The sequence below is a fragment of the Pelodiscus sinensis genome, chromosome 22 (assembly GCF_049634645.1).
Source record: "Pelodiscus sinensis isolate JC-2024 chromosome 22, ASM4963464v1, whole genome shotgun sequence".
Lineage (NCBI taxonomy): Eukaryota > Metazoa > Chordata > Testudines > Trionychidae > Pelodiscus > Pelodiscus sinensis.
This window is the reverse complement of record NC_134732.1, coordinates 16050418-16075069: the sequence shown is the minus strand read 5'-3', so window position 1 is coordinate 16075069 and position 24652 is coordinate 16050418. Positions and strand designations below refer to the sequence as shown.

At 47.9% G+C, this 24652-nt stretch overlaps 1 protein-coding gene across 6 annotated transcripts in view; it reads left to right on the top strand.

The window, feature by feature from the left end:
• Positions 1-4846: 4846 nt before the first annotated feature.
• GBGT1 (globoside alpha-1,3-N-acetylgalactosaminyltransferase 1 (FORS blood group)) overlaps positions 4847-24652 on the top strand; it is a 31900-nt gene continuing 12094 nt past the window's right edge. The window contains exons 1-6 of one of the 6 annotated variants that reach the window (XM_075905405.1): positions 4847-5144; positions 12231-12396; positions 15127-15199; positions 16614-16676; positions 22807-22857; positions 22958-22993. In XM_075905405.1, the coding sequence (XP_075761520.1) occupies positions 12321-12396; positions 15127-15199; positions 16614-16676; positions 22807-22857; positions 22958-22993 (299 nt within the window). In that variant the 5' untranslated portion in view covers positions 4847-5144; positions 12231-12320. The other 5 variants (XM_025178303.2, XM_025178304.2, XM_075905406.1 and 2 more) reach the window with 5 other exon arrangements.

Here is a 24652-nt window from a genome sequence, read left to right as displayed (position 1 = left end):
TCAAAAGACAGGGCTACTTACAGTCCAAGACTGAGGATGGCACACCAAACAGTCACTAAGGCTACATCTAGACTACAGGCTTCCTTTGGAAGAAGCTTTTTTCGGAAGAGATCTTCCGAAAAAACTTCTACCGAAAGAGAGCATCCACACTGCAAAAGAGCATCTAGACTGAATGGATGCTCTCTTGCATTTAAGCTGTGATTGCTATGGATGGAATGCCCACCAGGGCACCTGTACTTTTTCCTCTTTCCTCTTCTTCCGAAAGTACTCCCTCTTCCCTGTTCACACACACCTTTTTGCAAAAGAGTTCTTTCGCAAACAGGCTTCTTCCTCGTAGAATGAGGATTACCAATGCCAGAAAAACCCCTCTGTTCTTTTGATTTTCTTACAGAAGACCACAACTTCAATGTGGACATTCCTCAAGTTTTGTCGGAAAAACATCTGTTTTTCTGACAACTCTGTAGTGTAGACATACCCTAAGGCCATGTCTACACTAGGGGTATGTCTATACAGCAACATTATTTCAAAATAACTAATGTTATTTTGAAATAACTTAGTCTGCATCTACACAGCAGGCAGTTATTTTGAAATAATGTCAAAATATTGTCAAACTGGAGGACTTCTTACTCCGACTCCTGTAGCCCTCATTGTATGAGTAAGGGAAGTCGAAGGAAAAGTGCTCTATTTTGAAATAAGTGCTGTGTAGATGCTCCCAATTTCAAAATAAGCTATTTTGAAATAAGTTACGCAATTGACATAACTTGAAATAAGCTATACAAATTGAGCTAAGCCCTGCTGTGTCAACACACCCTACAAGAGTATCTCAAATTTAATACATTCAACTTCTGAGCACCTGATTTTACAAATTCGAGGTTCTGTGTCCTCATTACGGAGAAGAAGCGAATGCAGTCTGAGGCAGGCTCCCTTAATGTGGATGCACTACCTGGGACTGAGAGCCCCACAAAGCACTCTGAGGCCAATTAGTTTGAACTAGCCACACCGGAGAGTCCACACTAACATTATTTCGGACTTATATCATTATTCCTTGTGAAAAGCAGGACTACAGAGTTTGAATTCCATGGCCCCTTATTCCAGAATAACAGGCTTGGTAGTGTGGCTGCATCGCTTACAAGTTTGACCTTGGGGGGCAAATTTCGGACTGAATCTTAGTGCAGAACAGGCCTAAGAGAACTACTGTTTGCCATGCTGGCTAGCAAGAAGTCATACAAGCAATCCCCTTAGACCAGTGTTTCTTAAACTATGTTCCACAGAACACTGGTATTCCACGAACAACTCGTGGGTGTGCCGTGACCTCTCCTTTGTTTTTGATACTTCTTTGTTTTTGTCTTTTTTTGTCTGACAGCAAATTTTTTTGAAGAAAATTTTCATAGGTGTTCTGCGTAAAAAATACTATTGTTTGGTGTTCCGTGGTCTCACAAAGTTTAAGAAACACTGCCTTAGACACTTCAGCTTTCCTGTGCCATCAGCAGCACTACTCCTCATACAGAGACGAGATTATTCAAACCAGCTGCACCTAATAAGAACAGGTTCTCCTGATCCCAACGGACCGGCCACATTATGAGATCAACACACCCATCTCAATAATCGTGCTAACACACAGGTAAAACATTGGTTTCTAGCAATGAATTTGTCAGGGCTCTGCCGAAGCCAAAAGCCTTGGCATGAGCTGGTACGTAGTCTGCCAGCATCACACTCATAAATGCTGGGGAGGTTTAGCGCTTGTGGCTTCAAAGCAGGCAAATGAGTTCTGACCTGTTTGCAGGACTGCCTCTCCTTTGTTTTTATTCCTATTCCCTAGGAGGAGTTTTCCTTTCTTTAGGAGGCTGCCATTAGTCGATACTACACTAACAGCACTGACATGGTTATGAAATGGGCTCCTTGGCAGTGGCAGATGCTGCTGATTTCCTCATCCTCTGGGGATGTTCATCATATCCCATGTGAGATCAAATGTTTGTTCACTCATGCACACCTAAGCTAATGGAGAGCTTTCAATTGCAGACCCTTTTTTCATGGCCAGTCAATCCCAGGTATATTTTCCAAGGGTATTTTAAACTGCAGTTGGCAGCCAGCACGGCAGACAGATTTGCACTTACTCAGCAAGCTAGTATGCTAAAAATAGCAGAGTAGATCCAAACCCTCTATCCAAGCTCCGGTGGCTAAGTTGAGTCTCTGCCTGCCCAGCACCTATGTCCACAAAGTCATTTTTAGCCAACTAACCTGAGCTGAGCTAGCATCTATCTGTCTACCTGGGCTGGGAAGCTCATGCCCATTTGCCATGTAGACCAGTGCTCCCTGTAAGATGTGTGCTTGTGCAGCCACTCGAGAGATTCAAATGCCACCCAGCTCATTAGCAGAGTGCCCACAGATGGGGGTGGGTTGTACCGGTGGTACACATTTCTCACTGCACATGAAAATTATTCTGCACATGGATGGAAAAGATTAAAGAAAACATTGGTGTTGACATCATAACCCAGTTGTAACTTTAGCATCTGGTCTTTAGTAGCTATTTTTTTAGTGGCCCAACAATCCTTAAATGTCAGTTTTGAGTTGCTTTGGAGGTCGTTCTTTTTGCTGGCATTCCTTCTGAAGGATCACATACAGTAAGTTGATTCCTTAGGGGCAAGCTTCCAATAGTGGGAATTAAGGTTTCAATGGGGTTGAAATTCACTCCCATGCTGAGGCGCAGCGCAAGGATTACACACCATTTAAAACTGGCTCGAGTGTTGTATTAGCTTCATGTTGGCCCTATGCAGAGGTCTGAATTTCACAATCTATAAGGATCTTAAAAAATAACAATGATCCTGCAGCACCTTAGAGACTAACCAAACATTTTTTTCAGGAAGAACGGCTCTTGCACAAGAGGGGGTTTTTGTGCAAAAGCTTATTGCGCAAAAATGGTGCCTTGATTACACAAATGAGGCTCGACGATATTCCACACTTAGCCTCATTTGCATATTTCTTGCACAAAACAGGCGCAGTGTAGACATAGCCTTAGAGAATAGCCACCATTAAATCCATTAATGGATGCCTGGGCAAGTTAAAATGATCCCCAATGGGTTTCTGCATGTTACCATTTTGAACATCTGATTTGTGTCCATTAATCCTTCATCGTAATAGAGACTCTCCAGGGTGGCCAATGTACATGGCAGAGGAGCATTGCTGGCACTTGATGGCATATAGCACATTAGTGGAGGTGCAGTTGTATGAGCCTCTGAAGCCTATTAGGATCTGTTTGCCTAGGGGCAGGTGAAGTCCTCTTTTAAGATTTCTATTTGCTCCTTTAGGTTCAGGCAGCCAGTTCAAGAGCTGTTCACTGCTGGAGGCGCAGGTGTTCCCTGGAAGGCATTTTCTGAACATTTCATCCTTGCTAAGATCGGACTGTTCTGCTTTAATGGCATCTCAGGGGCTGGCCAAGCACAGTTGGATGGTAGATTGCTAATTAAGAGGCAACCTGCATAGCTCCTGTCATGCTCTCTGGAGTGACTCACAACTGGGAGTGCCAGTCTCAGGTTAGTGATAGAAATGTAGCTGTGTTAGTCTGGTGTACCCTGGTACTTACCCTTGCAACAAACCCCGTTGCCAGCTTTGTCCACATATTCACTCTGCTGATACCATTATTGGACCTAACCAAGTGAGTTATAAGATCAAGAACACATATTCCTGTGCATCCAGAAATATAATTTATGCTATCATGTGCCGAAAGTAGCCGTCTGCTATGTACATTGGACAAACGTCTCAGACACTTCGCCAAAGGATCAATGCCCACAAAACAGATATTAGACAGGATTACAAAGAAAAAACAGTTTCTTGCCATTTCAACCAGAAAGGACATTGTCCCAACAACTTGATTACCTGCATCCTGCTTCAAAGGCCTTTTAAGACTACACTTGAAAGAGAATCCTCTGAACTGTCATTCCTGCTTAAATTCGACACTTTACACTTAAGTTTGAATAAAGACTCTAATTATCTTACCCATTACAAAGATAGCTTCCCCAATTATCACCTCTAATATCATTAGCTCACAGACATTTACCTCCCCCCCATCCTCCTTCTGTTCTGAAATTTGAGTTGTCCTTTTCATATGTGTTCATTTTTTTTAATTGTATCGTTTGGTATATATGGTTGTGACAATTTTCTTCCACTATTTGATCTGAGGAAGTGGGTCTGGCCCACGAAAGCTCATCACCTAATAAACCATCTTGTTAGTCTTTAAAGTGCTACATAGTCCTGTTTTTTGTTTCAGTCTCAGGTTAGACCGGCAGAAAATAGGGCAGATGCCCCAAACGGGTGGTAGATTCAGTCATTAAATTTCACCAAGCCAGTAGCAAATGTGCACCCCTGAATCAGTCTGGGAGTCTTACAATGGAATCAGAACATCCTCAGAGATCCATGGAATGATTTGGAGCAGCCTCCCCAGATCCCACACTTTGGCCACCCCAACCATCCTACAGACAGGATGGCCCCCCACATTGATGGGAGCCTGCGGGGGTGGGGGGACCCAGATTAACCCAAGGGATTTCCTGAGGGGGGGGTTGGAATGGGGAGGCAGCGGAGGTCAGCCCCTCCCACTCCCTGTACTCACCTGCATCCATATTTATAGTTTTTCTGCATGGAACACAAGCTGTCCCCTGCTTTTACCCAGGTTTCTAATTAATTCATTTATTCAAGCATAGCCCCCTGGAAACATTAGGCACTATAAACACCCAACACTGGAATTCAATTTTGTGCTTGCTAGCTCAGTAAAAGCTTTGACGAATGTGCTGTACAGGGAATAATCATGCTGTCCGTGCCAAAACAAAGCTACCTCATTGCATCACTAATCAGACTGAGAAGCACTGAATCTTCTGTCTGAAGCCAGATACTGGATCCGTGACTGTAAAATTTTATAACTCTGAGAAGACGGGATGCGCTTGTGCCGTGGTTCCAGTCGGTGACGGGAATGCATTTACAGGAGGGAATCCAGTGGGGAAATTTCCCACAGATGTGAAAACAGCCACGTGATAGCCAATCTTGGTTGTTTGCCCGAAGAGAGTGTAATTCAAACCTTATTTAATCACCGCTTTCAGAAACCCGAAGGACTTGTTCTATGAAGAAAATCTTTTCTGGAAAGCCATCGCAAACAGGTATGTCTCTGAGACCAGAAAATCCTTCTGAGATGATGGGTGGGGGTGCGTGTATCATTTTGGTCTGGATGTAACATACAGGTTAATTTACCAGGAAAAAAAACCTCTTGAAGCAAAGCAAACCTGAGCAACGATGAAAGAGTTAAAAAATGTTAACAATGAAAACTCATGATTCTATATAGTCTGAAAAAAGAACAAATAGTCTGGTAGCACTTTATAGACTAACAAAACATGTAGATGGTATCATGAGCTTTTGTGGGCACAGCCTACTTCTCCAAATGACCAGAGTGTTGGATGTCTAGGACCAAAATAAATAGAGGAGATGGGAGAGGGGGTGGAAGAAGGGAAAATTGGGAAGGAGGGGACAAGAAAAGGCAGTCTGGTTAGTCTCTAAAGTCCATAGGACCACTCGTAATGAAAGAGGTGTTCGCTATTTTTCTGTCCCTTTGGAAGCTGGTGTTAGAATATTGTATCAACTACAACTTCCCCCAGATTGTTTTCACTTTCCTTGGTATTGAGTTTTGCTGTCCCTTTGGCCCTAACAGTATGAACGAGATGGGGAATTTTTTCACACAGAGTGGGCCAGTTTCTGAGCTCTGCTCACTCCAGTTCAAATCAGAAGGAACTCCCCTCAATGAGGATACTCCAGATTCAGAGTAAGGATATGTCTACACAGCACCCATACTTTGAAATAAGCTATGCAATTTGCACTATGAAAATTGCATACCTTATTTCGATGTTATTTCAAATAGCTTATTTCGAAATTTGGTGCTGTCTACACAGCACCAAATTTTGAAATAAGGCACTATTCCGAAACATCCCTTAATGCTCGTGTAATGAGCTTTATAAGGAAGTCGGAATAGTGAGCCTGTTGTATTCTGATATAATGGGCTTGCTCTGAAGACACAGAATAGCTATTTTGGGATAGTTCCAAAATAGCTCTGCTTGTAGACGTAACCTAACAGACACTTGTAGAAGTCTGAAAGCGGAGAGGGGGCTGCAGACAGGGGGGTTTGAGAGGGACCGCAAGAGATCCCACCGCTGAACAGGCTACCTGGTGAGAGTGAGAGTACTTGCTTTTGGTGTGAGTGAGTTTGCTCGACTGTTTGAATGTTATTTGTTGAATTCTGATTCTGATTACTGCTGACTGCAGTTTCAATTTCAGCTGCTGTGGCAGTTGGGACTTAGTGCCTGACCTTTTGTTCCCTCAATTGCTCTCTTGATTGCATCTGGTCAGCTTTCCCGTGTGACTCTGGAGGTCCCTTCCAGTCCTACTATTCTAGGATTCTAACTGAGCTGGGAATCTGGCCCGACGATCTGACTGTGTTACTATGTAATACTGCAAGGGGAAAAGGGCAGGGAGTTATTGCATAATATTGTGAGTGGGATATAAACATTTACTGCAAAAGTCATAAGCTAAAGTCTTCACTGCACATATAACAACATGCTTTTTCACAGTACGTTCAGTCAGCTAGTCAGACACACGGTAGTTTTATTTCCATCCTAATGCAAGAGCCAGCTTTATCCCTGGGGCAGCCTGTACTGGCTAACCAACAGCTCCCAGGGTGGGCTGGGCTCAAGCCAACCACCCTGTGCTCTCCAGGTAAATGTCCTATCCCCTAGTCCACTCAAGAACACAGCCCCACCTCACCTCACCTTCAGGGCATCCCTTATCTTGCCTTCCTGATATGGGAGACAGCTTGATCCCTGGGGCAGCCTGTGTTGGCTGTCCAGGAGCTGCCTGAGTGGGTGGAGTGGGGGCCGGGGACTCTAGTCAGGGGCAGCCCATCCATATAGGCGAACTAGGTGGTCGCCTAGGGCACCAAGTTAAATGGGGCACCAAATGGTGGCGCAATATCATTGAGGGGTTTGGAGGTGGGGGTGCCGATTGCATGGTTCACCTAGGGCACCAGTTGCTGGCAGCTAGTCTAGGGCCGCCCCTGATTCTAGTCAACCACATCCTGTGCCCCAGATGCTGATGCCCTATCCCCTAGGCCACTCCAGAGTTCACTCCACCTCCCGAGGGACCCTTATCCTGTGCTGGAGGTCTGGTTCCCCTCAAGATGCTCCGGTGAGGAGCACAGTGGAAATATCTCTGCCTGCCAGCATGCCTTAACTTTCTAAGGCTATGTCTAGACTGCAAGCCTCTTTCGAAAGAGAGCGTCTAGACTGCACGTTGAACTTTCGAAAAAGCAGCTTGCTTTTTCGAAAGAAAGCATCCAGTGAGTCTGGATGCTCTCTTTCGAAGAAGCCCTATTTACATTGAAGAACGCCTTCTTTCGAAAGAGGAACTTTCGAAAGAAGGCGTTCTTCCTCGTGAAATGAGGTTTACCGCCATCGAAAGAAAAGCCGCGTTCTTTCGATTTAATTTTGAAAGAACGCGGCTTGAGTCTGGACGCAGGGGAAGTTTTTTCGGAAAAAGGCTACTTTTTCCGAAAAAACCCCTGAGTCTGGACACAGCCTAAGTGAAATTTTCCACACAAAATTGCCATTGAGACCCCTGAGCACTGTCTGGGCTTTATTTGCAATGTATTAAACTCAGGCGTGTGAGGGACTGGGTGACTGAGCTAGAGGAGACTTCCATCATCAGGTTACTGGTTCTAACCCTGCCCAGGTTAGCTATTGAAAGTGGTGGGGTGTCAATTGAATTGACAAGTGGACACCTCAGAAAAGTTACCACCGCAAGCACAATGAACTTCCTCCCACAGAGCAGAGAGGACAAGGCGGCATGGGCCACGATGACTGAATTATTTTCCCTGAGGGGACCCTCTTGCTCTCGGAGACGGTGGCGATGCCTTTGTGAAAGGATTGGTCACAGAGATCCCCTTGAGACTGTCACTTGATGTGCTGAAATACCACTGAGCTCTGGAGTGCCAGACCAGCCGTCCCGCTCAGCCAGACCCTTTGGTCTCCTCTAACAATGGCTCAGAGTTAAAGTCACTGCCCTCAGCAGAGTAACACAGACACTGAGCTCAGCTCACCTCTGGGAAGGCTCAGACAAAGGGACTTGACACAGCACCCAGGTGCACAACCCCAGATTAAACCATCTTACTCTGTATACAATTTATTCAGAGCACGCTCATAAAATATTCGCCTTAACAATGAAAGCGCAATATTCACAGCTGTAGCTCCCTGCCTGTGGTAACAATTATTTACACTGGGTTTATTAATAAACAAGTGATTTTAAGTATAAAAATAGGATTTAAATGGCCATCAGAGATAGCAAGGGGAACAATATAGGTTACTGAACAAAAGAAAGGAAAACATGCAAGCTAAACATAATACACTAAGAGAATGTGTTATAAATCATAATATCTGAGCCTAGTTCTTATGATAAATAAAGTCCTTGTCAGGCCAGAGATATCCTTCCTGACCTAGGTCCAGCAGTTCTCCTCCCCCTCTTGTCGTCACAGTCCTTTGTTTCCAGGTGTTTTTCCAGAGTAAGGAGTCAGTCTGTAAAGCCAGCTGAAGGCAATCCATTGTTTACTTCCCTTGCTTTGTATAGAATTTCCCTAGGGCGGGGAGCCTTTGTCAATTACCCCACATCTCTGTGAAAAATTACAAAATTCAAGATGGATTCCAGCATCGGGTGACATGGTCACATGTCCTTGTGGGGATTGTGAGCCTCTCCTCCTGTCTGGTTCATAGGAAAACCAAACCCATTTACAGATTGTTGTCCTTATCCACAAGCCCTCAGGTTTCTGAAATACCCTTAATGGCCCTCACTTAGCATGTCTAGATTAGTCAAAATGAGTTCATATTTCTACCTTCAAGTACAGGAAAGGTACATGCACACAAATAGAATATGCCAACTCAGCAGATTACAGCTTTTTAAATGATACCTTACAAGAAGTATTTTGCATAAAGCATTGTCCAGTTATGCATATTCATAAGCATCTTTTCATAAAGCATAGGGGAAGCCTAGGCAGGACATAGTGTGTAGAGGCCAGTGCTGCATATGACCTCTGGAGGTGCACAATGCTTGCATGGAACTGAGTAATTCCTGATGACTGAGCTGAGGGGAGACCGTGCATGGCTGAAGTGAAATCCCAGTGTCAGTGAAGTCAATGATGGGATAGAGCATGCCCAAAGGCCCCCTGCTGGACACTTCAGGGCTCTGCCACACTCACTCCAGTAAAGAAGCAGCAGAGAGGTCCTCCAAAGCTGGCTAGAGTGGCTGCAGTGGAAGCAGCCAATCAGAGTGCAGGAGGGCCATATAAAAGGAGCTGCAGCCCAGCATACTAGTTTGTTCTTGCATGGTGCTTGAGGATTGAACAAAGAATGTGTGGCTGGGGGAAAAGACCAGTAGGTCCTTGAATAGGTCAATGTGGGCAGGCTGAGCCTGGGGGACCGTGTCCAGAACTTGGCCAGACCACATGAGGGTAGTGTGATGGGGCCTGCTTGTCTGGTTGCAAGATGATCCTGGGGAGGGCTGCTGGAAACCCCCCTGGCTGGGTGTGAGAAGAAGGCATTGCTTCAGGGAAGAAGCCTAAGAGCTACAGCCCCATTCCAGGGCCATGATAAGAACTTGGGATTGTATACTCTGAGGGGGGACAGTGTATGGCTCAGCTGGGGAGGGATAAACAGCCAAAGTTTGGCTAAGAGAGCCAGCAGCTGGGGAATGGGGTACTTGGAAGAAGTAGGTGCCACCCTGATGTAATACCAAAAAAGAAGAGCAGGCTCACACCTAACTAAGAGAAAGGGGGCATCCAGGAGAGGTGGGTGCCCCCTCCTGAAATAACTGTGCTTGCAGGCACTACTAGCTAGAGTAAAAAGGGTGCACACAAGAGGCAGGTGCAGACCCTGTAATGCTGATCTTTGCCTCTGATTTCAGGGGCTCAGACACTTTGTTAATGCAACAGTGAGCTGTGAGAATGCCCACAGCCTAACGCATAGCAGTGGGAGTCCGGTGATGGTCCTGTGAAAATACCACATGGACACATGGGTTTGAAAGGCCTCTTCCTCATCTCTTATCCATCAGAGCCCCTGGGAGTTGAAGGTGCTGAGGACTGGACTCCACAACAGCCCTGCAGAGCCTTCCTGTTTCACTGCTCTGGCCATTTGGCCTCTGTTTTTCATGCCACCTGGCTCCCAGCTAATTGAGCTTCCCACCGCTTCCTGCTGGCTACCAGCTCCTAGAACCCCGCAAGGTCTGTGAAGCTCAGACTGGCCTGCACTCCACTAGTGTCTTGCAGCCACTTTCTCCTTTACTCTAGGGCTGTGGTGTCCAACCAGTTCTGAAGCAGAAGCCACTATAGCGGCTACTGTTTCAGTGAACTAGCTGCATTCACCCAGCCAAATAGCCACGTGTGGCTCGTGGCTGGCGTCCTGGACACCACGGCTGTAGGGTGACCTTTTTGGGGGAGGGGAGTCACCTCTTTCATTACCAGCCTTTGTCAAATGGGAAGTCCTTAGAGCTCATCCTAAGGCTTTGGTGTGTTGGTGTCCTTCGTGGCACATGTGTTCAAGGTTTCTTTGCCATCAAGAGAGCCAACTTACTTTAAAAAAAAAAAAGAGCGAGAAATCCAGGTTTCTCACACCACAGGACTGTGGGAGCTGAGGCTTTAAGAAAAATGCGAGACTTGTTCTAAAATCACATGAGTTGGCCACACTGCTCTTGACTTCATAGAATCATAGAATATGAGGACTGGAAGGGACCTTGAGAGGTCATTGAGTCCAGTCCCCTGCCCTCATGGCAGGATCAAATACTGTCTAGACCATCCCTGATAGACATTTATCTAACCTACTCTTAAATATCTCCAGAGATGGGGATTCCACAACCTCCGTGGGCAATTTATTCCAGTGTTTGACCACCCTGACAGTTAGGAACTTTTTTCTAATGTCCAACCTAAACCTCCCTTGCTGCAGTTTAAGCCCATTGCTTCTTGTTCTATCCTCAGAGGCCAAGATGAACAAGTTTCTCCCTCCTCCTTATGACACCCTTTTAGATACCTGAAAATGGTTATCATGTCCCCCCCTCAATCTTCTCTTTTCTAAACTAAACAAACCCAATTCTTTCAGCCTTCCTTCATGTCATGTTCTCTAGACCTTTAATCATTCTTGTTGCTCTTCTCTGGATCCTCTTCAATTTCTCCACATCTTTCTTGAAATGCGGTGCCCAGAACTGGACACAATATTCCAACTGAAGCCTAACCAGCGCAGAGTAGGGCAGAAGAATGACTTCTCGTGTCTTGCTCACAACACATCTGTTAATGAATCTCAGAATCATGTTTGCTTTTTTTGCAACAGCATCACATTCATATTCAGCTTGTGTTCCACTATAACCCCTAGATCCCTTTCTGCCATACTCCTTCCTAGACAGTCGCTTCGCATTCTGTATGTATGAAACTGATTGTTCCTTCCTAAGTGGAGCACTTTGCATTTGTCTTTATTAAACTTCATCCAGTTTACCTCAGACCATTTCTCCAATTTGTCCATATCATTTTGAATTATGACTCTCTTCTCCAGAACAGTTGCAACCCCTCCCAGCTTGGTGGTATCTGCAAACTTAATAAGCATACTGTCTATGCCAATATCTAAATCGTTGATGAAGATATTGAAGAGAGACAGTCCCAAAACAGACATCTGCAGAACCCCACTTGTTATACCTTTCCAGCAGGATGGTGAATCATTAATAACTACTCTCTGAGTACGGTTATCCAGACAGTTATGCAACCATCTTATAGCAGCCCCATCTAAGTTGTATTTGCCTAGTTTATTGATAAGAATATCATGCGAGACCGTATCAAACACCTTACTAAAGTCTCAGTATACCACATCCACCGCTTCTCCCTTATCCACAAGACTCGTTATCCTATCAAAGAAAGCTATCAGATTGGTTTGACAGGATTTGTTCTTTACAAATCCATGCTGGCTGTTCCCTATCACCTTGCCACCTTCCAAGTGTTTACAGATGATTTCCTTAATTACTTGCTCCATTATCTTCCCTGGCACAGAAGTTAAACTAACTAGTCTGAAGTTTCCTGGGTTGTTCTTATTTCCTTTTTTATAAATGGGCACTACATTTGCCCTTTTCCAGTCTTCTGGAATCTCTCCTGACGTGAACTGGCTTCTTGCACAATGCAGGGTTGGGCCTGGTTATTATTATGGGCTGGCCTGAGTGATGGCCAGCAAGCAAACTGCACTACCCCAGAAAGAACTTCAGAGCCACCTGGGATGTACAAATTGCCTGGTGTTTGCCCCTGGCGCTGCATCATCTCCAGCTCCCAGCTCTGTGAATCGGCCTGGGGAGGTATGGTTTTCTTCTGTCTCTGCATGCACACCTGCCTTGTTCTGGGGGGAGGCAGGGCACCCAGTCTTTGCTTCACCTTGCACTCCCCATCAGCCTACCCGTAGCTATAATCTAAGCAGCTCTAACACAGCCCATGCTCCCTCCCTGGCTGCAGAAGAACCAGCACAAACCCCAGTCCTGTAACAAGCTAGAAAATGTGTAATCAAACTTAGTAGCCCCAGCACTTTGCCTAGGTTCTGACTGCCTGCTATGCGTCTCCGCCCCCTCATCTCTGCCCCTACCATGCAGAAGCTCAATGGGACTAGAGGGGAAATATTTACACTCATAGCCCCTGGATAAATATAATGTGTCATTCTCCAGGGCAGCCAGGCTGTCCTCACTTCCCAGCACTGCATTCAAGCATGGAGCAGGCTGCAAAGTGTTGCTCTTGAGACAAGCCTGCTTGTGCTGTGATTAATCCTGGTTTGAGTGTTTATTCTTGGCTGGTAGTTGTTATTCCCGTTAGGTCAGTGGTTTGAGCATTGGCTTGCTTAAAGCCAGGGGTGTGAGCTCAATCCTCAAGTAGGCTATTTAAGACTTTGGGACAAAATCTGAAACTGCAATGCGGTAGCACTTAGTGTTCTGTGGCCAAAAGAGGCGGGTCAGAGAACTGCAAGGAGAGAAGGGCTGGAGAGAAAATCTTTTTGTTGTTGCTCCTACTGGGGGGCCAGCAGAGCAGTCAGGTAAGAGTCTGGAATTGCCAAACAGGCTCCTATTAGGATTTTAAACACCTTGTTTTTCTTTATTGGGAATTGGGGCCATTTTTGCGCAAGAGTTCTCCCCCCCCCCCCGCCCGCGGATGAGTTGTGGAGGCAGAGAGAAATGTGTGTGGGATGACAAAGGAATGTCGACAGCTTTTTGCTCTCTGTCTTGTAGGAATGATCTTAGAAGTGGGGAAAGACCAAGGTGTCTGGACCAACGAGGGTGGGGAAGCACTGGGACGGGTTCCCTAGGGAGGGGGTGGAATCTCCATCCCTAGAGGTTAAGTCCCAGCTTGACAAAACCCTGGCTGGGGTGATTTAGTTGGGGTTGGTCCTGCTTTGAGCAGGGGTTTGGACTTGGTGACCTCCTGAGCTCTCTTCCAGCCCTCGGATTCTATGAGTCCATCTAGTGGTTTATCCACCCCCCCATGGGCCTGGGCAGGATGGCTCCCAGGGCAGCGTGGGCAGGTGATATCAAAGCACTGCCTACAGCTACCGTGTAGTGTCATGGTCGGTCCCCATCAGTGGCTGCTCTAGGCATAGGCAAGACCGGGAGCTGTCTGGGGGGGTTGCTGTAGATTCATTGGCAGGTTGGAATGGGACCCGCCCAGCACGAGCTGTCTGTGTGCACCCTGCTGATGCACCCTAAGCATTAAAGCACTTTGAGCTGGCCCCTTGTGCCCCTCCCCCGCCCTCAGACACCTTCTCTAGTGTCCTGCCCCATCTACCCACTCTGTCTTATCCCCTCCTCTGCCCCGTGATCTGCTCTCTGCCCTGTTTTCTAGCCTCCATGTCCTCGTTTCCCCTCCCATGTTAGTCCCTCCCTGCATCCTGCACCTCGTCTGTCCCCTGAGTCCTGGTCTCCCCCCGTTTCTGGCCCCTGGTCCTACCTCATGTCCACGCTCTAGTCCCCCTGTATTATGCTCCCATTGTTCTCTCGTGTCTTGCACACAAACCCCCGGCCACTCCCAGCTGCATGTTGGGGACTCCCCACTCTGTGGCTTGATGTAGCGCCATCTGCACGGCAGGGACCTTTTGAACAGACCCCCAGAGGCGTGTCCTGGGAGCTGGGAGGGGGATGCCAGAGCCCACCTGGGGAGAGGGGGGCAGAGGGAACCAAACACTGTGGGTGCCCACACATGGTGCTCTTTGGGGTATGTTTGTAATGAGGGACTGGCCAGGGCTGCAGGCTCCTGGGGGGTCCCAGTGGAAGTCCTTCTGGGGAAGCCCTGAAAGGGAAACGACCTGCTGGGTTCACTTCCATGTGCCTGAGTTATCCTCTCTGAAATGGGGGATGTTCCAAAGGACTCGCTCAGGTCCCGTCCCCCTTTCTCCCACATCCCGGATGGGAGGCAGGGCTGGTTTACTCACCCACCCAGCCAGGACAAGCCCCCAGATTCCATCCAGTTGGTATGGGCCACACGTGGGGTAGGGGGTCAGCCCTTTGCACCCCAGCTGAGGTCTAGATCCCAATACCATGGGCGCCTCCCACCCAATTGTATTAACCCAGCACCAATGTTGAGGAGCGATGAATGTGGCTAGTAGAGGGGGCAGCACACTGACGTACCGCGTAACGCAGACTGATTGTCCGGAGCAGCCTCTGGTCCTCCCCATCTCGGACCTTCCAGCTGATTACGGTTGAGTCAGGGATACAGAGCCCGTGAGCGGCGGTGATCAGGAAGAAATTACTCCCCTCCACAACTCCTCTATTCCAGTAGAAGTAGGCAGGGCACTGTGGCCACACAGAGGTTTTCCAGAGGACATGGCTGCAGCGACAGGACTTCAGACTAGTTGGCCCCTCTGTCTGATGCAGTCCAGCTGCTCTGGGATTCCTGGCTTTGACGAGGGGGATTTAGAAGCGTGAGATTAAAGATGCTGCATTTCAGGTGTCTCTCCTTCTGCTCCATGTAAGGCCCAGTGCCTGACCATTGATCTGTGGCCAACGGAGAGCTGGTGGGACTGGAAATGTGTCTCTTTTGCTCCACTCTAGGAGAAATGACTTGCTGGAAAGTGGTGAGACCTGTCCTCATACTCTGCCTGATCCTCATCCCCATATTTATCTGGTGAGTGTCTACTCTGGCCTTACTCATACTGACTCCTCTCAAGCAAAGCTCCCAGGCAAACACTGCTAGGCATGAGTCACAGACCACCTGGAGGGAGACTAAGACCAGGTATTGTATTGCTTATGGTACTTTGTATATATATCTGGCCCTGTTATAATGGCTGCAGTGTACCCCACCCCAGAGCCCGTAGCCCCAGCCAGATCCCCCCATCCCTCCCCCACACCCCAATCCTCTTCCCCAGCCAGGTGGAACAGTGTGCCCTTGTAGCCAAGAAGGCTAATGGCACATTGGGGTGCATTAGCAGGAGCATTTCCAGCAGATCTAGGGTATGTCTACACTACCACCCTAGTTTGAACTAGGGTGGTTAATGTAGGTATTCGAAGTTGCAAATGAAGCCCAGGATTTAAATATCCCAGGCTTCATTTGCATATTGCCGGGCGCCGCCATTTTTAAATCCCCGCTAATGCGGACTCCGTGCCCGCGGCTACACGCGGCATGGAGTACATAGTTCGAATTAGGCTCTCTAATTCGAACGACCGTTACACCTCGTTCCACCCAGAAAGGATATGGATGCATTGGAGATGGTCCAGCAGAGGGCAACCAAAATGATTAGGGGGCTGGAGCACATGACCTACGAGGAGAAGCTGAGGGATTTGGGCTTATTTAGTCTGCAGAAGAGAAGAGTGAGGGGGGATTTGATAGCAGCCTTCAACTCCCTGAGGGGAGGTGCCAAAGAGGACGGAGAGAAGCTGTTCTCAGTAGTGAGGGATGGCAGAATGAGGAGCAATGATCTCAATTTACAGTGGGGGAGGTCTAGGTTGGATATTAGGAAAAACTATTTCCCTAGGAGGGTGGTGAGGCACTGGGATGGGTTCCCTAGGGAGGGGGTGGAATCTCCATCCCTAGAGGTTTTCAAGTCCCGGCTTGACAAAGCCCTGGCTGGGATGATTTAGTTGGGATTGGTCCTGCCTTGGGCAGGGGGCTGGACTCCATGACTCCTGAGGTCTCTTCCAGCTCTAGGATTCTATGATTCTATGAAACTGAGTGAGGGCAGAGAGAAAGCAAGTGGCTATTTGTCCCCTGAGGTGAAGTGATGATCCCTGTACATTCAAATGATTTGTAGTTCTGTAAGACACTGGTATGTAAATAAAACGTACCCCTTACCTTAAAGCTGGATTCTACTGACATCGGCATCACAGATGCCCTTTCACATCTGAACCACAGTAATCCATAGCCCAGAGCTGTTTTCAGAAGGGTGAACCACTGTATTCTTCATCAGTGGGAGAACTGGCTAGAAAAACCTCCTCACAGCTCTTAAACTCTGTGCAGGATTCTGAGGAAAAATTTGGAAAATCCTGTCAAGTGCTGGAAAACATCTTCCTAATTTTTAAATAGTTTCTCCTATTGCTTACAGGACAGTAGTCTGGAATGGGCCAGTCCACTACCTGCCATACTACCTTCCATGCCCAGAAATCTTGTAAGTATCCAGTCTGAGACACAGTTGAAATTATGCCTGAAGTCACACAGTGAGTCTTGGCAGAGGTGGGAATAACATAAGTATGGCCATACTGGGTCAGACCAAAGATCCATCTAGATCAGAATCCTGTCTTCAATGCCAGGTGCCCCAGAGGGAATGAACAGAACAGGCAATCATCAAATGATCCACCCCCTGTCACCTATTCCCAGCCTCTAACAAACAGAGACCAGGGACACTGTTCTTACCCTTCTTGGTTAATAAGTATCAATGGATCTATCCTCCATGAATGTATATAGTTCTTTAACCCTGTTAAAGTCCTAGTCATCACAACATCCCCTGGCAAGGAGTTCCACAAGTTGTGCGTTGCATGAAGAAATAAATCCTTTTGTTTGTTTTAAACTTGCTACCTATTAATTTCGTTTGGTGACCCCTGATTCTGATATTATGGGAACAAGTAAATAACTTTTCCTTATATACTTTCTTCACATCAGTCATGATTTTATAGATCTCTATCATATCCTCCCTTAGTCTCCTCTTTTCTCAGCTGAAAAGTCCCAATCTTTTTAATTTCTCTTCAGATGGCAGCCATTCCAAAATCCTAATAATTTTTGTTACCTTTTTCTGAACTTTTTTCATTGCTAAGATATCTTTGTTAAGATGAGGTGACCACATTTGTACACAATATTTAAGATGTGGGCGTATCATGGATTTATAGAGAGACAATAAAATATTCTCTGTCTTAGTCTCAATATCTTTTTTATTGATTCCTAACATTCTGTTTGCTTTTTTGACTAGATTTTTTTGAGTGGATGTTTTCAGAGAACTATCCACAATGTCCCCAAGATCTCTCTTTTGAGTGGTAATAGCTAATTTAGTCCCCATCATTTTGTACATATAGTTGGGATGTTTTCCAATGTGCATTACTTTGCATTCATCAACATTAATTTATCAACATTTATCAACATTTATTCATTTGTCATTTTGTTGCCCAGTCATCTATTTTTTTAGATCCTTTTGAAGCTCTTCACACTCTGTTTTAGTCTTAATTATCTTGAGCAATTTAGTATCATCTGCAAATGTTGCCATCTCACTGTTTACTCCTTTCTCTAGATCGTTTATGAATAGGTTGAATAGGATTGGTCCCAGTACAGACACCGCTAGTTACCTCTCCCCATTCTGAAAACTGACCATTTATTCCTACCCTTTGTTTCCTATCTTCTAACCAGTTATCAATCCATGAGAGGACCTTCCCTCTTATCCCATGATAATTTTACTTTGCTTAAAAGCCTTTATTGAGGGGTGAGGGACCTTGTCAAAGGCTTTCTGGAAATCTAAGTGCCCTACTGTATATCCATTGGATCTCCATTGTCCACATGCCTGTTGACACCCTCAAAGAACTCTAGTAGTTCAGTAAGGCATGATTTCCCTTGACAGAAACCACGTTGACTTTTCCTCCAGCAATTTATGTTCATCTATATATCTGAAAATTCTGGTCTTTACTATAGTTTCAACTAATATGCCCAGTATTGACGTTAGACTTACCACTCTGTAATTGCCAGGATCACCTCTAGAGCCCCTTTTAAAGATTGGCATCACATTAGCTATCTTCCAGTCATTTGGTATGGAAGATGATTTAAAGGATAAGGTAAAAACCACCATTAATAGTTCCACAATGTCACATTTTGTGTTCTTTCAGAACTCTTGGGTGAATGTCATCTGGTCCCGGTGACTTGTTACTGTTTAGATTACCAGTTTGTTCCAAAACCTCCTCTAATGACACCTCAGTCTGGGACACTTCCTCAGATTTGCCACCTAAAAAGAATGGCTCAGGTTTGGGAATCTCTCTAGTATCCTCAGCCATGAACACTAATGTAAAAAATTCATTTAGTTTCTCCACAATGACCTTATCGGCCTTGAGTTCTCCTTTAGTTTCTTAGTTGTCCAATGGCCCTACTGGCTGGATAGCAGGCTTCCTGCTTCTGATGTACTGAAAAAAGTTTTGCTATTACTTTTGGGGGATTTGGCTAGCTATTCTGCAAATTCCTTTTTGGCCTTCCTTATTATATTTTTACACTGCAGCACTGAGATCTCCTAATTCCTGGTCCTCTTCCTTGCTGACTGTTAATAAATAATAATCATCATTAATTACTGTGTATTACCTGTATTGCTGTAGTGCCTAGGAGTTCTAGTCTTGCAGCAGGACCCCACTGTGTAAGGCGCTGTACAAACACAGAACTAAAAGATGACCTTTGCCCTAGAGTTTAGACACAGGCCCTCATAAGAATTTAGACCTCTTATTTCCATTGATTTCAATGCCAGTAAGTGGCCTAAATACCTCTGAGAATCTGGACCTTAGATCTAAGTAACCTTAGTGGCTTCTGTAGTCAGAGGTGGTTGACAATATTATTCCCCACCCTACGTCACAGTCTATCGTTAAAGAGCCCGTAACTTTTAGAGGTGGAAAGCACAACCTTCTGCAGAGGGGAAAAAGAATCTAGACTAGCTTTTTTCAAACCGATGTCCATCGACCTTTTTGGTTCCTCTAGGGCCCATTAATCAACTCCTCCCCTTCCCGGGGCTAAGGCAGGGGTCCTACCTGCAATGCATCAGCACAGCTCCTGGAAATGGCTGCCAGGTTCCTGCGAGCCGCTAGGTGCATGGGACAGCTAGGGACTGGGAGGCTCTACATGCTGCCCTCACCTGAGTGCCAGCTCCACAGCTCCCATTGGCCAGGAACCGTGACCAATGGAGATGCTGGGGCAGTGCCTATAGGCAGGAGGACAGCATGCAGCAGCTCCCTGGCTGCTCATGCAGCTAGGAGTCACAGGGACCTGGCGGCTGCTTCCTGGGGGCCACAGTAAACACTGCTGGGACCCCAAACTTTCTCCTACACCTCAAATTCCTCATCCTGACCCCCACCCCAGAGCCCACTCCCTCAGCCATATCTCTAACACTGCTGCACCCCAACCCTTTGCCTCAGCCCAGTGAAACTGAATGAGGGTGAAGTGAGAGCAAGTGACAAGGAGGGGGGCTGGAGTAAGCATGGTGGGGCCTCAGAGAAGGGGCAGGGCCAGGCCTCAGTGAAGGGGCAGGAGGGTCCCTGTAATGTTTTAAATCAAACTGGGTTTCCTCAGGTTGCTAAACTTTGAGAACCGCTGATCTAGACCGGGAGCAGGGAATCTTTTTTGGGTCAGGGGCCACTGACCCACAGAAAACTCAGCCGGGGGCCCCACACAAATCAGAAGCAAAAAAAACAAACCAACCAACCAAAACCCTCACTATCATGGTCCCTGACTGAGAAGGAGACACTCCCCACATTCCCCTCACACACCAGAGCTTTGGGGGGCCCAGGCTAGTAGATTTTGTGTGCTCCAGCCCCACAGGGGTATGGAGCTGCCAGCATGGGCTCCCCAATGCTGGGGGCGGAGAGCCCTGAGCCTTGGGGGCTGGATCCAGGGCTGCATCCAGCCCCCAGGCCTGAGGTTCCCCACCCCTGATCTAGACATTTCCACTTGCTTCTCAGTATCCCCAGCTTGGAACATCCGCTGCCCATTAAGATGCATACACCTCTGAAAGCCATTTTATACCGGGATCTGTGCCAACTGAACAAATAGCTCTCTCCCCTGTTTTTTTTTTTTTAAAAGGTGTGGTGCTCCCAGCTGAATAAAGGCTCAGCGAGCAGCATACAACCGCTCTGCAGTCCCCTCTCCTGTAATTCCTCATCTCTCTCTTTCCCTCTCCATGGTGGGTTTGGGATTTGTGTGTGGGGTGGGGGGGTATTAACACTCCATAACCATGTTCTCTGGTTCCGTAAAGCAAGTTGGGGACACAGAGCGTGTGAAAGAGCCTCTTCGAAATCAAGCCGTGCTGACTGGCCACAGCCGGAGCTGACCTGCTACCTGAGCACAGCAGCGGCCCGTGTTACCTTTAAACACATCGGCTATGTCTACACTGGCATGAATTTCCGGAAATGCTTGAAACGGAATACTATTCCGTTTTCAGTTTTTCCAGAAAAGGAGTGTCTACATTGGCAGGCTGCTTTTCCGGAAAAGCCCTTTTTCCGGAAAAGCGTCTGTGGCCAATGTAGACGCGCTTTTCCAGAAAAAAGCCCCGATCGCCATTTTCGCGATCGGGGCTTTTTTCCGGAAAAGACTACTGGGCTGTCTACACTGGCCCTTTTCCGGAACAGTGTTCCGGAATAAGGACTTATGCCCGAGTGGGAGCAGAATAGTTTTTCCGGAATAGCGGCTGATTTTGTACAGTAGAGCATCGTTGCTTTTCCGGAAATTCAAGGGCCAGTGTAGACAGCTCGCAGCTTATTCCGGAAAAGTGGCTGATTTTCCAGAATAAGTGGCCCAATGTAGACACAGCCATCTAATGCAGCTGGCGGCGGAGGGAAATCAAACCGAGGGCCTCTGGGCTTCCGGTGATGAAATCTAAGCAGGCTGTGAACTGTGTGACTCAGGGATGCTGGAAAGCACCCTGGACTGCTTATTAAATAGGGTTGATGCTGGCTGCAGCAATGCTGTTAACTGCCATCGCTGCCCTTCTCAGAAGTACCAGGGCAGGCTCTGTGCTGCAGCACCTCAGAGGCCTAGAGCTGCAGGGCTCAGATGTTAGCACCTTGAGGAGCCTGGTTTTGATTTAAATTTTTTCATGTTCCCTCCCCCCCCGCCCAACTGGCTTCTAGTTTTTCCCTGTCCCACCCCCATTCCGCTCCTTCCCCCACCTCTGCTGCTCCACCCCTGCTCTCCTCACCTCTTTTCTGCCCCTTCCCCTGAGCACGCCCCCGCCCTGCTCCTTCCCCACCCTCCCAGCACCCTCTGCCTGCTGTGGAACAACTGTGCCATGGCCTATAAGAGGCCCTGGGAGAGAGGCATTGATCAGCCCTGGACATGCCTCACGGACCTTCTGGCGTACGTACCCTTGCAGACTCCCTGTCAGGGCTGGCCTTACCACGAGGTGAACTGAGGCGCCCCTCAGGATTCTGTGTAGCCCACGTGACGATGTGTTTACTGCTGCACATGCGCAGGGTTGCCAGATTCTGCTGGTTTCCGTGTGACACACACGCGTGCAGTGCGGTGTGGGGGGACTGCTCACAGCATGGGCTGCGAGAGCCGTGTGCGCCCTCGGACTCCAGTCAAAGCGCTGCTACGGTTCACGTTCTAGGCACACAAGCACCCTTCGCAAAATTATCCTATCCCAGGAGACTGTCTTGGTTCACTCTTGCGGCCCACTGAAATGAAGGAGGGTCAGCTTGTGTGGTCACTCTCCCTTGCCCGTTGCGGAGCTAGCGCCAGCACTGATCAGAATCTAGAGTTCGCTGGGTTTGCTTCCCTTCCCTCCGTTAGAAGGTAACATTTGGCTGGGATGTTTGTGAGCTGCCCAGGGCAGCTGGGATCTGTGAGCTCAGCTGGGTGCTTCGTGCCCCTTCAGTTCTCACCAGTAGCAAAGAGCTGCCACACGGACATGGTGCGGCTGGTGCTGAGGAGAAGCCAGCACTTGCCCACCTGTCGCTGTTCATGCACTGCAAGGCCCAAAGGAGGACAGATGTCCTCTGGCGAGCAGGTACGAGCGGAAGGCTGAGCCCTGCTGAGTTGCGCTTCTGCTAGCGTTCGGCGCGGGCTTCCGGGGAATGCATGTGACTGCACGTGAGTCGGGCCCAACACACACACCCCGTCTCTCAGCTAAAAATTCCTGCACAAGTGGGGGGTGCCCCAGTGGGTCCAGAGCCAGCGCAGCCCGCTCCCTATGGGGAGCAAGCTGTGCTGTGTCTGATATGCAACGCCCACTGGCAATCTCTACTACCATCTATTCCATGGACTTATTGTCTGGAGGTGCTTCCCTTCTCCTGTTTCCCCCGGAGAATCCAGGAGGAACTTTAAAGGGCTCCCTGAAAGTCTATCCCACCCCCTAGGGGGTTGTGTAGCGAGGTGCCATTTTAAACAAATTGTGTCTGTAACTGCTCTTGAAGCATTACCTAGGGAGGCATTACACACAGCCCGCCGCCAGGGTGGGAGCAACCAGGGCCTGTGCTTTGAGGAGTATTTGGTACCAGGACCGATCCTGAAACTGACTTGCCTCCTCATTTCAAGGAGAATGTACAGACCTTTCCCTCTTTCTCGTGCAGCTCCATGAAACTACAGTATGCAGAAGAGAAGCCCGTCCAGCTTTTCCCTCAGTAAGCACTCATCTTTTTAATATCATCCCCTTGGAAATGCTTTTCCTCACCCCCAGGCCTGGTCCTCTCTTATTCAGTGAGTGTTTGTTCTCCTTTGCAGGCTAGTTTATCCTCAGCCAAGATCACTGGAGCAGAAGTAAGTACCCTCCCAATCCCAGAATAGTCTGATTTTTGTGACATTCCCCACCCCCCACAGCACCGCTGACCTTCAATTCAGGGTCGGTGGTTGGTGTCTCTGAGGATCGGACCCTTTAAGATGAAGAGTCAGGATGCAATACCCTTAACTGCAGTGAACAGCACCTTACTCTATGAGTTGAAGTCAAAGACACTGTGGGTATGTCTACACTAGCTCGTTAGTTCAAGCTAGGTAGGCAAATGAGGGCAACCGGGGTTGCAAATGAAGCCCAGGATTTAAATATCTCGGGCTTCATTTGCATCTTCCCAGGCACTGCCATTTTTAAATCCCCCTTAGTCCGAACTCCGTGCCCACAGCTACACACGGCATGGAGTAGGAAGTTTGAATTAGGATCTCTAATTTTACTACCGTTACTCCTCATGGAACGATGTCTACAGGTAGTTTGAATTAGAGATCCTAATTCGAACTACCTACTCCGTGCCACGTGTAGCTGCAGGCACAGAGTTCGGACTAAGGGGGATTTTAAAATGGCGGCGCCCGGGAAGATGCAAATGAAGCCCGAGATATTTAAATCCTGGGCTTCATTTGCAACCCCGGTTGCCCTCATTTGCCTACCTAGGTCGAACTAACGAGCTAGTGTAGACATACTCATGCTCCACACGCAGGGTAACGGGTAAGAGAATACAGCCTCTTGACAGTGAATGGATGGCTGATGCATTATCTCCCAAGGGTTGTGGTGCTGGTGTCTTTGGTCTCGTTCTCTGTTAATCATCCCTCGATAGCCAGTTAGGAATGACGAGTTAGGTGCTCAGAGGCTATGGTGATGACCAACAGTATAAAGCCCCAACAGGGGAAGTTTCAATTCCTTTTGGGCACATCATTAGGATTTGGAAAGAGCCTTGCATTGCGTTTCCATAACGATTGCCTACCAGAGTGAAAAATGCAGTCCCTGACCTTGCCCTGGCTCAAGCGGGGAGCTAAGCATGCACCGCACCTTTGCTGGAGTGAGTCTAATGTGGCCTCACTGACAGGGGCAGATGACCGTTTTGCAGGGCCCCGGGCAGCATAATTCCATGGGGCCCCCCCTTTGCCACGGCGCATGCGCGGGGCTTTCTGAAGCGCGGGGCCCGGGGCGGCCGCCGCGTTCGCCCTGCCCTATATCCGCCCCTGCTCACTGATGCCTCTAACGAGTGTCCTTCATAAGCCATCATTTTAACTCAAAGGGGAGGCGTGCGTATGCATCTATGTTTCCATCCCCATTGCTGTTTTGCCAGGACACGGTGGGCCTAATTCTCCTCTCAGGCACGCTGGTGTCAATTGCGAGTACAGTCAGCCCTTACGTAACGTGCATTTAGACAGCATGTTTTCGACATAATGCAGTTTTCCGTTGGTGACCCATTTTTCTGCTGTGTGTACTATTTTTATAGTGCTCGTAGGAGCATGGTCATAGGAGGGAGTTTGGGTGCGTGAGGTACTCGGGGCAGGAGGAGGTGGCTCAGGATGCTGAATCCAGGGGGCGCTCACCTCAGGCAGCTCCCCATGCCTGTGGCTCCTGGCAGAGGCCCTGTGTGCTGCCTCATCCCACAACCTGAGCCTCCTCCTATGCCCCAGTCCCTCTGCCCTAATCTCCCTCCCGCACCCAAGCTCCCTCCCAGAGTC